The sequence below is a fragment of the Pelecanus crispus genome, chromosome Z, assembly GCF_030463565.1.
Source record: "Pelecanus crispus isolate bPelCri1 chromosome Z, bPelCri1.pri, whole genome shotgun sequence".
In the NCBI taxonomy this organism is placed as follows: Eukaryota; Metazoa; Chordata; class Aves; order Pelecaniformes; family Pelecanidae; genus Pelecanus; species Pelecanus crispus.
The window spans coordinates 76545555-76562886 of record NC_134676.1 but is presented as its reverse complement, the minus strand read 5'-3'; the positions used below and the strand labels follow the sequence as shown (position 1 = coordinate 76562886).

Sequence of the window (17332 nt, the reverse complement as noted above, 5' to 3'; positions counted from 1 at the left end):
ACTTTTGCTGGCTCATGCTCTTCCCTGAGCTCCCTATGACCCTTAGCAGCTCATGTCTCAGCTGACATTGTAAATCAGGGACAAAAAGTGTATTCCCAGTCTGTGCATGGGAGGCTGAAGCCTCTTCAGGGCAAATACTTTTAGTAATTTTTTTTTTTTTACTTCTCTTCATTAAAAAAGAAAGTGGAGATGAGACTTTTCTAGGCTTCCTGCCTTCCCTGTATATGTTGCTAGATAACTGAATGTGTATTTCCTGTATACCAGTATGTATAGAAATTGCACAAAAACTTCCTCCTTCCTTGGCAGCTTCCGGTATAGGTGCTGCATGAGGTCACACATTCATTTTGATCATACATCTGCGTTCACCTTGGGTAATGCTGCAGTAGCCAGTGCTGCTACACTATGGAAGAATGAGCATTCAACAGTCATCCCCTGATTGCTCTCCCTTTATTTCTTGGACCTCTCCCAAGATAAAAATAACGCAGTCCACTGTACAGCTGAACTGCTAGCATCTGTTTCTAAACCTAAATGAATTTTCATGTGCATAGCTGTAATGTGCCAGCACACTGTTTTTCACAGGGCTGGCCACACCTGTGTTGCTTTTCTAGTCTCTGGGCGTGTGCTGCTCTGTATGGGGACTTTGTGCTGGGGGGAACTGCATGTGTGACCCTCCTTAACCTTGACCAAGTCTTGCAACATATGCCCTTCAACCCCAGGTCCCACTACAGTCATTGTGGCATTTCTGGAGCCTAGTCCCTGTGCTCAAAGTGCCTGGCCAGTCCCCTGATGTAGACCTCAGTGGTAGGAGCAAAGCACAGCTTTGGCGGTGGGATAGGATTTCATGACAGCAAGCCACATGGGCATGTTTGTCCCTTGTACTCTTGTGTGTCCTCAGGCATCCCATGGACAGTTCTCCTGGTCCTGCTAAGTTTATTTAAAGCTGTGGGAGAGAAAGCAAGTTTCTGCAGGCTTCAGTTTCTTCCCTGAGTCTTTGCACCTTCACCTTCCAATTGCAAAGTATGGTGCACATGTCCTCTCTCAGACAGCTATTTTATCTTACCTGCCTTTCCTCCGCCATCCCAGCAGGTACTGAACAATGAACCACAGACGATGCATCCCTGTACTTGCAGTGTGAGTCCTGTACATTGTCTGGTGCAACTGCCTGCCTGTCCGGAAACTGAGAGCTATATGTCTAGTTTTGTGCAGCCTGAGCATTTTATATCAGTTGTGGCTCTCACTTTGTTTACTTTATTTTAATGTTTTGGACACTGGACCAAGATGTTCCAGAGGCAGGGGGCTTGTCCTCTCTCTGGGCTGGGAGGAAAGAAAACAATAGCAATGGTGAAGAGGAGAGACAAAACCCAGCTTCACCAGGAGGAGCCTAAATATCTACTTTCATCTCACAGGGCTGGGCCAAGAAACCAGGATGTTTGTGTCATTTGTTTTAAACACAAGTGCTCCAAGAGCTGGGTGATACAAAACACAGCCTCTGCCAGAGCGGGTTAAACTATCAGGGTCTTTACTCGGCTGGTATGGGAAACAAAGGGACTGGGTAAGATCTGCCAGGTACTGCCTGGAGTCTAGTCAGGAGCAAAACGGGAGCTTTCAGATCAAAACACTCTGATATAAGCAAACAGAGAGAAAGTAAGTGGACTCTTTGCTTTTTCACCTCTTTGGCCACTGGCCAGGGGACTAGTTTCAGACCAGGGCTTTGTTTTTAATTTTCTCCCCTCCATTTCCCAAAGGAGGTTCAAGCCATGTGCGCCTCTGCTGTAAGGGCAAGCATCCAAGGCATAGTGATTCACTGATTTCTGGTCAGTGATCTGCCCTCTCGTAAGGCAGTGGGAAGTTTTTAAGGTTGCAATCTCACCCAGGCTGGAGACACCTCCTGTGAAGAAGACCAGAAGAACTTGTAAAAGTCCACAAAAATGTATAGGCTTTAAATGCCATAGGGGCAAGAAGTTGTGTGATAAGGTGATCTGAGGAGATACTGGAATGAGATAACATCCTTCTAAAATAGAGAAAACATAGGTCGTGAAAAAGTAGTTCCAGCTGGAGGAAGAGTCACCCCAAAGAGCACTGAAGGTCCCCATGCTTGGGAGATTTAACACTGCCTCAGGCAAACCACTGACAAATAATTAATACACAAACAGTATTGCTTTGGCAAGGAAAGGGACTCGATCATATAACTTCCACAATTCCAGGTCACAGCATTTGTGTTATGTCAACGCTAAGCCTTCTACACCTGGAGCAGGCAATGTTTTACTAACTAACTGAGGGTAATGATTGCTGGGTTTTATACCTCATCATATCTAGCTCAAGAAATCCTGTGGCCAGCACTTGACTTGCTGACCTTGATTTGTCTAACCTAGCAGGGATTAACCTGGTCCTAAACCAGGCAGATGCAAAATATCAATATACAGCTGTCTTTCCATTCATGGGTGTATACACTTTTACTTCAAACAGAAAAGGGAATTATAGAGAGTTTTTCCTCTCCTCCCAAGTTCATCAGCTGGTACTGGGATGTAACTTTTTCTTGGTGAAGGTAATGGTTTCCCTTCCTGTGTATTCAGGAAGATTCATATAGATTACCAGAGCAATTCATTCAGCATTGTGCCTGTATCTCATTTCCAAGCATTGATTGGTGGTAATGTATTCCCAGCCTTTCAAGTCACAGAGGTTTTGCCTTTTCAAAGATGCTAATTAAGTTTGCTGCTCTTGATTATCAGCTGCACTCTGTAAACAACAGCCTTTTGGAAATAATAAGATATGCACTGCCAGCTTTCCTCTTTGAGGGTGAGATGTTTAAAAAGGATGAGCTCTGCAGAAAAACTAAACTAAGAGGCATTGAATTACTCAGCTCTGGAATCCCATTTCAGATCCTGCAACAGACCTGAAATCAAGAAGTTTCTTTGCCATCAGCACTGGCTATGTGTCTATATTCAGTGACATCCACAAATGGTCCAACTGGCTTTGGCACAACTGCCCGTGTTTGCTAAGAAAACTAAGCCAATGTGGAAACTAAACCAAGTGTTAGTGATTTCCCCCTCAGCTACAGCAGATGAAGGGCACTGTTCATGGCTTTGGCTTGTAGGTAAATGCTCCAGTTTCTTAGGTATGTTGGTTTACAGCCAGGTTGCTGGTACTTGGCAGTTGATATGGGTATAGAAAGCATGTCAAAGGCTGAGGTGCTGGACTGAGATTTAGGGTACAATTCCCCATATCATCTCCCATTGTGCTTGTTTAAAGAGCCAAAATGCAAGACTTACCTTGCAGGGAAAGCCCTTTCCCTTTCCCCTTGCAAGTTCATTTTCCGAGGGTATTCTGAACCTCAGTGAGTTAACAGTTACCCTGCTGCCCCAAAAACCTTTACAGTGACCAGGAAGTAGGAATAAGAGGTGCTTGGGGTGCAGCATTTTTGCCAGTGCTCTTTTGTGATGCAGGAAAAGGCACATGTCTCTGTGCTCATAGAAGGGTGGACCCCTGCACGTTAAGTTTCGCTTTCTGGTTTTGCTGCGTGGTCAAAAGCTTCATGAGGGCAAGATCCTTGAGACAGGCACAGAGTTTGTTGGAGATCAATTTCATCCTTACGGGTAAGACCAGTTATCCTGAAACTTGGTGTTACTTTCTGTTTAGTAAGCATCAGAGGGGTTTGTTGCAGTACTCTTGTAAATCTGCCATTTTAATACCAGATGTAACACCTCAGGATGTTCAGCTCTGAGACACCTGACACTAATTATTAATACACAGGCCCATGTCTTCGTTGTGCTTTTTATATCAGGTGGATTTAGGGCATCAGTCAAACAACAGCAAAATAATCAGTTTACCGTTGAGCCATGCCCCACTCTATGTATGCATCTGTCACCTTTTCCCTTCAAGTGTTTACTCTGATTAGATCTTTCCTGTTTCCCTCTTAAGTTCTGAATACTTGTGTATCAACCAGGATGTAGAGACACATGAAGTGTTCTACAAGCGGCTGGCAGAAGTCTCGCAATTGCCAGCCCTTGTTCTCGTGGGGGACTTCAACTTGCTGGCCATCTGCTGGAAATACAACACAGCAGAGAGGCAACAGTCTAGGAAGTTCCTAGAGTGTGGATGATAACTTCCTGACGCAGCTGGTAAGTGAGCCTACCAGGGAAGGTGCCTCACTTGACCTGCTGTTTACAAACAGAGAAGGACTTGTAGGAGATGTCGAGGTCAGAGGCCATCTTGGGCTTAGCAACCCTGATATGATAGAGTTCTCGATTCTTGGCAATGTAAAGAGGAGGGGCAGGAAACCTGTTACCATGGACATCCAGAGGGCAGACTTTGGCCTGTTCAAGGACGCTGGTTGGGAAAGTCCGTTGGGAGGCAGTCCTGAAAGGGCAAAGGGGTCCAGGAAGGCTGGGTCTTCTTCAAGAAGGAAGTCTTAAGGGCGCAGGAGCAGGCTGACACCATGTGCCATAAGACCAACCGGTGGGGAAGACAACCAGCCTGGCTGAATAGGGAGATTTTGCTGGGACTCAGGGAAAAAAGCAGAGTCTACCACCTTTGGAAGAAGGGGCGGGCAACTCGGGAAGAATACAGGGATCTTGTTAGGCTGTGCAGAGAGGAAATTAGAAAGGCAAAAGCCCAGCAAGAACTCAATCTGGCCACTGTTGTAAAAGATAATAAAAATGGTTTTATAAGTACATCCACAATAAAAGGAGAGCCAAGGAGAATCTCCTTCCTTTGCTGGATGCGGGGGGGGAACATTGTCACTAAGGATGAGGAAAAGGCTGAGGTATTTCATGCCTTCTTTGCTTCAGTCTTTAATAGTCAGACCAGTTATCCCCAGGGTACTCAGCCCCCTGAGCTGCAAGACAGGGATGGGGAGCAGAATGGAGCCCCCATAGTCCAGGAGGAAGCAGTTAATGACCTGCTATGCCACCTGGACGCTCACAAGCCTATGGGGCTGGATGGGATCCACCAGAGAGTCCCGAGGGAGCTGGCAGAGGAGCTCACCAGGCCACTTTCCATCATCTATCAGCAGTCCTGGTTAACAGGGGAGGTCCCTGATGACTGGAGGCTTGCCAATGTGATGCCCATCTACAAGGAGGGCCGGAAGGAGGACCTGGCGAACTACAGGCCTGTCAGACTGACCTTGGTGCCAGGAAAGATTATGGAGCGGTTCATATTGAATGCGCTCAACAGGCAAGTGCAGGTCAACCAGGAGATCGGGCCCAGCCAACATGGGTTCATGAAAGGCAGGTCCTGCTTGACCAACCTGATCTCCTTCTGTGACCTGGTGACCCACCTGGTGGATGAAGAGAAAGGCTGTGGATGTCATTTACGTGGACTTTAGCAAAGCCTTTGACACAGTCTCCCACAGCATTCTCCTTGGGAAGCTGGCAGCTCATGGCTTGGATGGGCGTACACTTTGCTGGGTAAAAAACTGGTTGGGTAGCAGAGCCCAGAGAGTAGTGGTGAACAGAGTTGAGTCCAGTTGGCGGCCGGTCACGAGCAGTGTTCCCCAGGGCTCCGTTTTGGTGCCAGTCTTGTTTAATATCTTTACCAATGAAGTGGATGAGGGGCGTGAGTGCACCCTCGGTAAGTTTGCAGAGGACACCAAACTGGGTGGGAGTGTCAATCTGCTCAAGAGTAGGATGGCCCTGCAGAGGGACCTGGACAGGCTGGACTGATGGGCCGAGGCCAACTGTGTGAGGTTTAACAAGGCCAAGTGCCAGGTCCTGCAGTTGGGTCACAACAACCCCATGCAGCGCTACAGGCTTGGGGAAGAGTGACTGGAAAGCTGCCTGGCCAAAAAGGCCCTGGGGGTGCTGGTTGACAGCCGGCTGAACATGAGCCAGCAGTGTGCCCAGGTGGCCAAGAAGTACCCCCTGTACTCGGCACTGGTGAGGCCACACCTGGAATACTGTGTCCAGTTTTGGGCCCCTCACCACAGGAAAGACATTGAGGTGCTGGAGCGTGTTCAGAGAAGGGCAACTAAGCTGGTGAAGGGTCTGGAGCACAGGGCTTATGAGGAGCGGCTGAGGGAACTGGGGTTGTTTAGCCTGGAGAAGAGGAGGCTGAGGGGAGACCTTATTGCTCTCTACAACTACCTGAAAGGAGGTTGTAGTGAGGTGGGTGTTGGTCTCTTCTCCCAGGTATCTAGCGATAGAACAGGAGGAAATGGGCTCAAGCTGTGCCAGGGGAGATTTAGATTGGATATTAGGAAAAATTTCTTCATGGAAAGGGTAGTCAAGCATTGGAACAGGCTGCCCAGAGAGGTGGTGGAGTCCCCATCCCTGGAGCTGTTCAAAAAATGGGTAGATGTGGCACTTTGGGACATGGTTTAGTGGGCATGGTGGTGTTGGGTTGATGATTGGACTGATCATCTTAGAGGTCCTTTCCAATCTTAATGATTCCTAGTTTTTACTTTCATTATAAATGATCCAGCCACCAAGCCAGGAGGCATGGGGTTGCTACTCTACCCTTAACTGATTTAGTGGTGGACTTGGTAATGTAGGTTAATGGTTGGACTGGATGATCTTAAAGGTCTTTTCCAACCTGAATGATTCTATGATTCTATGATTCTATATTTTCTTTATTATTGTTGATGAATGTTTTTTTTTCCACTGACATGTCAGTGTGTATGCTGCAGACATAACTTCTATTACATTTCTATTTTCACTGCAGAAATGACATGAGTATTCCTCAGGTGTTACCCTGAGGAATACTATGCAGAGCTAGCACAGGCTAAAGAAACTGGTCCATAAACCTGCAGCTGTTCTCCTGTTTATAATGCTGTTACCATCCCACCCAGAAAAACAAAACACTGCTGAGCCAAATATAGGTATCTCTAGAAATCATGTGTCTGCCAGAGTTAATTAGCTGGATAGGGGAGGCTGTTTTCTTCAGGCATGCTTCTGCTTACTTGGGATTTGTATGCTTCTGTTGCAAAGCAGTTTGACTCTGCACCAGCTGTACGAGTGCCCTGCAGGATCCTGCTCAGGGTCCCTCCTGGGGTCAAGATAAATACATATTGTGCCAAAACAGCCTGTGCCTTCCAGCAGAGGGGAAAATGGCAGCCCAAGTCTGTGGGTTTCAGCATCTTAGTGTGGGAAATGGAGGAATTCCTTCACCTAGAGAAAGTGCATTCATCATCTTCAGGCTGCTGCACAAAACAGAGCCCTGTACCCCAACATAATGTTTGCTGGGTACTGAGTGCTAAAAGTAAATGCACATGTACACATACCACAGTACCAAACCTCTCCTTCTGTCCATTTCATCTCCTAGATCCCTCTTCTTAATTCCCCTTTTCATCACCTAAATTAAAGTCTTCTGTGCTGCCTGACAGCTACTTTGGTTCCTGGTCCCAGCACCTGTGCAGGAGGGTTCATTTGCTGCTTCTGCCTCCAGTCCTCTCAGAAACTGCACTGCCCACTCTGCCTTTACTGGTGTGGCCACCTGGTTGGGTTGAAATTCCACCAAACACATAAACCAGACTTGCTTTAGCAGCCTGGTGCATCCTAGTCCCCAGCAGTACTGAATGGTTCTGGTCTGAATTTTGCAGGGCATGATGTCTGATAGCTATAGACTATAAAAGAAAAAGCTTGTGAGTAGCCTTAAAAATTTATTTTTTCCCCCATCATTGGGGAGTTTCAAACACCAACTGGAAGAAGCATCTTGGTCTGATCTCATGGATGACCCTGCTTTGATCAGGAGGTTGGGCTAAAGATGTCTTGAGGTCACTTGGAGCCTGAATTATCCTACGAGCCTGTAATCTTACTAACCAAGGAGTCAGGGTGCCTCCAAATGACAGCAAAACGCTGTCCAAGAGACAGCATCCCTTCTGCTGTTCATGGTTTCTTCCCCTTCATAGCAGGACAGCACCATTAACGTGAGCAGGAGGGTCACTTGGCTTACGTGGGCAGCTCTTCTCAGCCCCCCTGAAAATTCTGTTATAGCCTCAGGTGTTTATGGCAGCCATCCATTAAAGAAGGCTGCAGGACAGACAGACTAGCAACAAGGCAGGCTTGGCTTTCTGAGTGGTGACGTCTCCCCTCTTTGTTTCTGTGATACGTAGGGAAGTAGGGCTCTGTGTACATCCACTGAAAAAACATGCCCATGCCAAAGCAACTCCAGACTCCCTGACCTATTTTTCTCCTTATAAAAACAGTTTAGCAAATCCCAGTGATCAGATAACTGCTTGGGCCAATAAGCAGCAACAACAGTCTGTCTTACACCACTTCTGCCTCATCTGGACCTCCATTTTCTTTCTTACTTTTTCCCTACAGCACTCCAGATATTGCAGTTGTTTATTTAATTGGCTTTATTGTTGTGGATGTCTTTCAAACACCAACCTGAAATCTGCTAAGAAGCCAGGAACAAGAGAATTATAAGGTTTCCTTGCCAGGTGTCAAATGACAATTAAGGCACATCCTTTTTAAACTGGGCTAGAAGAAAAGGATGTTATTGAATATTTAACAGGTTTACACAGGAAGAATGTAAGCATTTTGTACATGTACATACATGTTCATTTGCACTCTGAATGGATTTATTACTGTTTAAACCATTATATAGCACGCTGGTCAAAACAGATGCGATATTAGTGCATTTTGGTTTTCAGACCAAATTTGCCTGTCTGTGTTGTATCTTGTTACTAAAAAAGCAGGCAGTTCTCCTTATCACTCAGCAATTCAGATGATATGAAACTCACTAAAAAAATGAAGGGTGCCGAATAACCTTCAGTCTGCATTATTTTAATTTTTGCATTGATGGCCCCTACCTAAAAAGACAGCCCACAGGAAGTGGTGAAGACTAGTTCCAAATTTTCCAGTGAGGTCTGTAGTGCCTAGGTGGTTTACTGATGAGTGTATACAACAGCTCACATGGAAACTGCCCTTGAGTATTTTTGTTACCTCAGTACCTCAGTGGCATTACCTCAGCCTTTAAGCCTAGAAAGTACAGACGAGAGTCATATAAAATGGAGCAAAAAGGTACAAAGCAACCTCTTGTGGATATTAATGCTTGGTATATGACCCCTGTGTTATATAACAGGTACATTCTGGCTGAACGATCTGTATTTTTCCCACCATGATTACGAATTCAGACCCATTCTATACAGGGCCTGGGAGACTCTTATTCTGCCTGCAGTGATTTCAGTAGAAAAAAGGTAATTTGCACCTATGGGATGAGTTTGTATGCATTCTTACTCAGTGTCACATAGGAAATCTGTGTCCTTACCAACTTCACCCATGTTTCTAAATCCTGGCAGCTCTGTCTCCACTGCTTTCCTCTTTAGTAAGTTGTTGTTAATACTGCTTCTGAAAGGAACTGAAGAAAGGATTCAGGGAAAAAAAACCAAGACGTTGTCAAAATAGGGTAACCTAATGTTGCATTTGCCCAGCCCATTTTAATGGTAAGTGTAGGCTGGCATGAATGAAGCTGAAACTGAGGAAGTGAACCAAGAGGGAAAGATAAGAGACATAAACAAGTAAAAACAAAAGAGCAAGTAGCCAGAAAGTAAGAAAATATAAATCCAGTCAATTGCTGTGTGTGCATGTGCAAAAGTGCACACGTGCAAAAGTGCACACGTGCATGCATTAGAAACAAACTTTCTCTGGAAGACCAAACAATTCATGACAAACCTTCCACAGTTTTAAGCTGGTGCACAAAAAATGGTGCCCTTATAATCATTCCAAATTACAAGGATTCTACTTGCTTATAACCTTACTGACATCAAATGAGTTGCCTTATTATCATGTATGCTCACAGTGTTTTCATTGTCATAAATTATTAAATAATGTCCAGTTCATTTGAAAGAAAAAGGACTTATTTCTCCCCCTGTATTTTGTTGCTGACTTCTATGGACTCCCATTTTCCAGTCTCATCCTGGATCATGTAGCGGCCAAAATGTACCAGGCCACAGAATATGTATCCTCAAAATGCTGCTTAGTGATTCACTTGGGAAGAAAAGAAACATACCAGTAAACCCCAACTCACCCAGCTCCACAATGTAATTTCAGCAGACAGCACAGCAGAATATTTCAAATGTCTTTATCAACAAGGTATAAACTTATGTGGATCTAGTAATCGTTCCCAGGGATAGGGAAGGAAAAGAAGCCACCTTCCTGTTGACCTCTAAATTCGTTAAGTAGGAGCATGGCAATGGCTGACCTCAGTGACAAATGATTTTTTCACTGCAGTAGGTATTTTAGAACATTCCCTGGGAAGAAAAGTCAAGATGAAACAGTATTTTTTGAAAGCTTTCTCCCTGAATCACAACATAAGGGGGAAAATTCATCCTGTGTTAAATTGTTCCATTTCAGCAAAACAAAATATTTTGTTTCAATATATTTTGCATTTTAAAAATTTTTATATTAATTTGGAGAAAACATTAAGTGGATTGGAGCAGCACTTTCCAACAGTTCATTTTGAAATCACTGCAATTAAGCCATTTCAACCTAGAGATGAGGGGGTTGCCTTTAAGAGAGAAAAATGGTGGTTCAACAAACCAACACAAATTTGAGACTATTAAGTATTCACATACTTCAGGAGTGCACAATCTGCCTTTTCCCATCTGCAACAACTTGAGGCTGTGACACTTTTTCCTCCCTCTAAAGAAAAGCATTATCAGCAAGTGTCACACATCTTTCATCCTTGCACAATTAGAAAGTGGGGAAAAATTTCTCAGGTGGGTGCCTTAAGTTAAACCCTTGCATCTATATTTAGACACATGAATTTCACAAGCAACTCTAGCTGTCAAGCTCCTGAAAGGAGCAATCCCTCCTTCCCTCCTCCCTACCTGCTCACCGTCACCTTCTGTTGCACTCTGCCTTGTGATCAAAAAGGCATTAATGAAGTCGTGTGCTCAGCAGGGCTGGGAAAGAGCAAAAATGTGTCCCTTTAGCTTGGATCAGTGCCCTGATCTTTCACTTGAGAAGTGGTGGCAGAAAGGCAGGAGGAAGTAGCCGTGGGTAATGAAAGTACTGGGCAATGCTGATTTGTCACATTCAAAGCAATATGGTCCAACAAGCTGTGATCACCTACAGCTCCTTCTGTAGACAAAAGGGAGTTTTAGGTAACTATCCCTGTTTAAAAGTGTTCATCTTAGCTCATATTACAGGTTTGGGGTTTTTTTTGTCAAAAGCAAGAAAATAAAGATGGTGTTATACATAAAAATAGAGAGAGAGAAAGAGGGAATATTTCTGCACCTGCACAAATCATGTCAATAAAAGGAGGTTTGAGTTAAAGTAATGGAGAATCTAATGCTGATTAAAGTGTGTCCCAAATCACAGTCAACACATCTTAAGGAGTGAGTGCCATTAAGTCTCGACAAGAGAAACGAGAGTGCTGAATGCTTACTGCCTGGCAAAATAAGTTTATTTTCTGAGCAGCCTGTGTGTTTTATTACCTGAAGCCTCCAGGTTTCCCAGTATCATGCAGCAACAGCAGAAAGCATGGATGGATATCCCAAGTGTTATTGTTGGGAGTGGGCAAAGTACTGGTTCCAGAGAAACTCCTAACACAACTGGTTGACTGCCAGCTTCTAAAAACTATTTCCAGTTTCATTGTCTGGAGCATGGAATTATTAGAAGACACATATTCCTCCAATTATTACTGCATATTTATAGTTATATCCTATACTGTGATTCCTAAAATGAAAGTGCGTATCTGAGAGATGTTACGGGAATTGGGGTGAAGGGATACTGACGTACATTTTTAGTTAATATATACATACTTTCGCAGAAGTGGATAATAAGAGAATTACTGTTTTACTTGAAATAGATCTGTCTGGTTTACAAATAATTCACTTGCCCTTCATGCGCTAGGAAAGCAATTGTGAATAACAAGATTGAAAGTTGTTCCTGATGACATTTGAAGTGCTAATTAATACCTAGGAAACTATGGCTCATTGAAATAATTTTTACATGTTTTATTTTTGTGTGTATGTGCATGTCTGTATGTTTTTCACAGGCTGGAACAAGAAATACAGAAATTAGAAAGTGAGGAATCCCAAATATCTGCCAAAGAACAAATCATTTTGGAGAAACTAAAGGAGACTGAGAAATCCTTTGACAGCTTGCAAAAGGTATTTAAAAAAAAAAAAAAAAAAAGACACTCGGGCACAAATTGAAACCAAGGTAGACTCTTAGCACTGTTTGAAAGCAGCAGTTATAATTCATCCATTTATGGGAAGATTGAGGGCAGTTGTAGAGCATGTCAGGATGAACAAGACTAGAAAAGATATAGAGGCATCAGATCTATTTTGGTTGAGTTATTCGGATTTCCCCTTCCCACTCCAGTTTTTTTTGAAGAGGGATTTCAGAGACTATCTCCCAAGCTTATCTGCAGGGAAACAATGTGAGCTTTCAGCCCCACTGAAAGATGTCAGCAGGATACTGAAAGGCATCTCAAACTTCCCTGCTCCTAAATGGCACCCAGAGATAGTGGCATTTGCCATAAACGCCACTTCTGAACATTACAGCCTGCAACAAACAGCAGGGTTCTCTTTTTAGTTACACCATGTCCCTTTCCCTCAGCCTCTAATGGCACCCAAATCTGAGGAGCCACATCCTCAGTTACCCATTTAAAAATTACATGGAACCATAAAAACAAGCCTAGCATAAAAAATCAAGACTTCATGCAAATTATACCCAAAATATAAAATATTTAACCAAACGTCATATTTTTTCCCTTCACAGAGTTTCTCATACCAGGATGGTGGTAAGTGCCTTTTTATTATTGTATAGATTTGGGTTTAACAAGAGTTGTTACTACAGCTTTTTTGCAAAGGTTTACAGAGTGGGGGTTCTTCTCTTCATTGTATATTTCTGATTTATTGATAGACCCATTACCTTTTTCTTTGGTACTGCTATAGTGCAAGCACAAATGTTACTGTTGTGGTGAAAGAGTATTCCTTTGGCAGAGCTCCACCTCTTATGTGCACATAAGGGGAAAGAACAGCACAGATTACTTAAAACAGACATCATACAACTTCTATGTTATTGACCCCTTTCATCACATGATAGCCCTGCACTGCAGACTCCTTTTCACCTATCTGTGGTCAATCTTCTCCATTGTATGCATTCATGCTCTGTTCATAAACAGTTAAATACAATGAGGACTATTCCTAATATACAGGAACAACTATTAAAATTAGATTACTTCACTGATGAACAATATTCTCTGCATGATGATTCTTACAGAACGAAAACCTTGCATGGGTGGATGAGGATGTAATAATTCCTAGTTTATGAACTCTGTGTCACACTATGTGTGATCAGTCTAAATACTGAGCTATAAATCTAGGTGTCTGAGTGAGCAAATAATACCAGCTGGTTCCCAGGAAAGTACCCGTGTAGTGCCTCTCCAGGACCCTTAGGACCCAGGAAGGATATCATGCTGATCCTTCTGCAGATAAATCTGTGCTCCAGATACTCATTCTCAGTACATGTCTTTGAACTGACAAGTTTCAAAATACTGAGGTCAAAAGACTAGCTCCTCCAGCTGCTGACAAAGCCATGCCCAACTGTACTGTGAGTATAGATAAGGAATGTGTAGGATGATCCTAACATTAAAGCAGTAGGACACAATGGAAGGTTAATACGTAGTATATGAGCTAGCTTGTAGATATCTTTTTGAGGTGATTAATATTACTTAGTAAGAGGATTTTCTTTTTAACTCAGAGGTCTAGTTCAGAAATTTAAAATTCTGTTTGCAATATAATTTGAGTTTCATGTTAAATCCCATTGTCAAAAAAAAAAAAAAGACGTCCCAGATAGGATGCTCTTTCCATGATAAGAACTTATTCCTCCTTCCTCCTGGACCATTTGAAATTTGCTACCACAAAGTAGCTAAGGATCTAGAATGGCAAATATATTTTACCTATGCAGAGTTTCACCATGATTGTTGGTAAATTTCCAAAAGAGGAATGGTATCTACAGCAATTAGCACCCAAGTGCACAGGAGCTTTTGTGACTCCTCTAAGATGTGGTCTGTCTCTTCATACGTGTTGTGATAAAACGGGAACCAAAGCTAGCAAATACAAAGCAGTAGTTTCCCCTAAGGTATTTTCTTGTAGCCATGTAGTATTCCATTGGGTTCAAGAGAAGCCGCACTGCTCTCCAGATTTTGCCCGCTTTCAGTGGATCCCTCCCTCACAGACTGAGCCAGAAGCAAGGACAGCTTGTAATTTCTGAAGGGTAACAGAAAACCGCAAAATTATGCCAAAGAGAAGAGAGTGCCTCCAGAATAAATGTGCAAGCAGAGGGAGCAGGGGGTATAGCTAAGCTACCTGGTACCTCTTCTCTTCTAGATCACCTGCTTTATATATCTTGTCTCTTCTTCTGAGTAGCTAGTCCTTGTGGGCTGATACGGGCCCAGGTCATCCTCTAAGCAATACTGTACTCTGTTCCTCTAGGGCTGACTGAGGCTTCAAGCTGTCCTATTAGCCCTCCCACCGTGGGCATGATGTGATTGTACACCTCCACATGGTGAAAGCTGAGGAAGTCCTCTGTTTTCTTCTCTCTGACAACCATCTGTGAGGGTAGCTGATCAGAGCAGGAAGAAAACACGTACATAGCTAGCTGTGATCACTTTGGTACCATAGATTTTTCCTTCCTTTAAAAACATGCAGGACTTGCTTTGTTGCAGCAGATCAGCCATATGTCTAGCAACCATCTGTAACACATGCTGCAGAGGAAAATGGTAAGAGCCATTAGATAATACAGGAAGGCTGTGTAAAATGCAGACACAAACCAACACTGACCTGTTGGGGAAATTTCTTCAATTGCTGCCACATCCTGAAAGACTTCCAGTCCATAAATTTCACATTACTTTGCCCTGTGTCCATTCCTCCCTTTATTCTAAATGCGATGATGGTACAGAAAGTGATTTATCTCATCATTGTGTCATGTGCATGTCTTTGTGCCATATATATGGTAGTGACAGAGCTTTTGAGGGTGCAGAAAGTACAGCTCCAGGGAGCTCAGAGCCCGGAAGGGTCCAAGCAAAGGCTGTGTGGGGAGGGGAGAAGGGGTGGTGAGCACCAGTGGCTGATCAAGTGATTCTCTGTGTCCTTCCCACCCTTCCCAGAAAACAGCTGTGTTTGACAATGAGCATTTCTGAGCTTGAAGTCATCCAAACACCATAAACACAAATCCCACATTTTCCAGGGTACAATCACACTTTGCCTTCTTAGATCGCCACGTGAGAGAAAGCAGAGCAGAAATACTGAGACTGGGGGCTGTGGCCCTGTATCGTGCAGTTGTGCTTCTGCCATCTCCTTGGTGGCTTGTCACTGACAATCTCTCCATTAAACAAGGCCTGAGATGATGCTACGAATGACAACAATTGTTGCTGTTCAGGACTGCAGTCAATACCAGGCATGCTGTAGTGCTATGCTGCATGCACATCATGAACAATGGAAAGGAGACAGCTCTTACTCTCTGTCTGTGTATGTTTATGGCTCAATGTATATACAAAATAAAAGCCACATTAAGATCTGATGTAACTGCCTTGACTGCTGAATTTGCCTCAGGGGTAAATATGTCCTGTGCAGTCTTTGGCCATCCATATGCAAACTACATGCTGCCACTTATGACCCAGCAATGTGCACTCGCAGCCCAGAAAGCCAACCATATCCTGGGCTGCATCAAAAGAAGCGTGGCCAGCAGATCCAGGGAGGTGATTCTGCCCCTCTACTCCACTCTGGTGAGACTTCACCTGGAGTACTGCATCCAGGTCTGGGGTCCACAGCAACAGGAAAAACACAGACCTGTTTGAGCGGTTCCAGAGGAGGGCCACAAAAAATGATCTGAGGGCTGGAGCATCTCTCCTACGAGGAAAGACTGAGAGAGCAGGGGTTGTTCAGCCTGGAGAAGAGAAGGCTCCAGGGAGACCTTAGTGTGGTCTTTCAGTACCTAAAGGGGCCCTATAGAAAGGATGGGGACAATCTTTTTAGCAAGGCCTGTTGCGATAGGGCAAGGGGTAATGATTTTAAACTAAAAGAGGGTAGATTCTGACTAGATATAAGGAAACCATTTTTTACAATGAGGGTGGTGAAACACTGGAACAGGTTGCCCAGAGAGGTGGTAGATACCCCATCCCTGAAAATGTTAAAGGTCAGGTTGGACAGAGCTCTGAGCAACCTGATCTAGTTGGAAGATGTCCCTGCTCGCTGCAGGGCGCTTGGACTAGATGACCTTTAAAGGTCCCTTCCAACCCAAGATATTTTATGATTTTATGACTCTTTACTTCAGCCACCATACAGAAGCGACAATTACAGTGACTACAATTTGCACAAACCTCTGTTTGAATTTGGTATGTGTTGGCATATATTTGGCAAAGCTGTGGCTCTGGAAACCTGGCCTGCATTGTTTAGTTGCCAGCACATTGCTTAGAGACTTTTCTGGGTTTATGTCCTCTGATCTTGATCAGCTATGCACCCCAACAGCAAAACATGTCCTCAGAGGAGTCAGGTACAGATCTTTGTAGAGTGCTTTCCATGTCTCCTGTAAAAATTCATCAGCGACTGTTTTTCAGTTGTAGGGTTTTAAGTAAATTTAATTTGATCTGAATCTATGGCTGCCACAATTAGAGCACCTCTGACCACCTGAGTAAAAACCATTGATCCCCAACCTTTGAGTTTGCCTGCCTGTTAGCCAATTTCCTACTCATCTCACAGACCACCCATCCAATCTGTATCTTGCCAGTCTGTCAGGAAGAAAGCTGTGGGAAACAGTGTCAAGCGCTTTGCTGAAGTCCAAGTAAACAACATCCACTGCTCTCCCCATGTTGACAGAAAATGTTATTTTGTTGTAGAAGGTGATCAAGTTAGTCTGTCGTGATCTGCCCTTGATAAATCAGTGCTGGCTTTTCCCAATCACCTACTTCATTCGGTTTGTCATAGCTTCTAGGAGGACTCATTCCATCACTTTCCCAGGGAATGAAGTAAGAGTAATGGGCCTCGAGTTTCCTGGGTCCTCTTTTAGTTCCTTCCTGTAGATGGGTATGACCTTTTCCCTCTTCCAGTCATCAGGGACATCCCCTGATCTCCATGGCTTTCAAATATTAGACAGTAGACTTGCAACAATGTCAGCCATTTCTTTTAACACCCTGGGGTGGATTCCGAACAAACCCATGGATTTATGTGGGCTGAGCCCTAGCAAGAGGCCACAGACCAGCCCTTCTTCCACTACTGGTGGGTCAACACATGAGTTGTCACAGCTACTTGATCTTACGATCTGGGGTCCAGCTATGCCAGTAAAGACAGAGGCAATGAAGGTATTGAGAACCTCTGCCTTGTCAGCCTCATTAGTGACTGGTTTCTCTTTCCTGTTTAGTAATGGGTCTATGTCTTCCCTAT

The 17332-nt window shown here is 44.0% G+C and overlaps 1 protein-coding gene across 1 annotated transcript in view; it reads left to right on the top strand.

Moving 5' to 3' along the window:
• Nucleotides 1-17332, top strand: part of LOC104037203 (PALM2-AKAP2 fusion protein) — a 226381-nt gene that overhangs the window by 52303 nt on the left and 156746 nt on the right. The window contains 2 exon segments of the mRNA XM_075725895.1: nucleotides 11941-12055; nucleotides 12669-12690. Coding sequence (XP_075582010.1) covers nucleotides 11941-12055; nucleotides 12669-12690 — 137 coding nt within the window.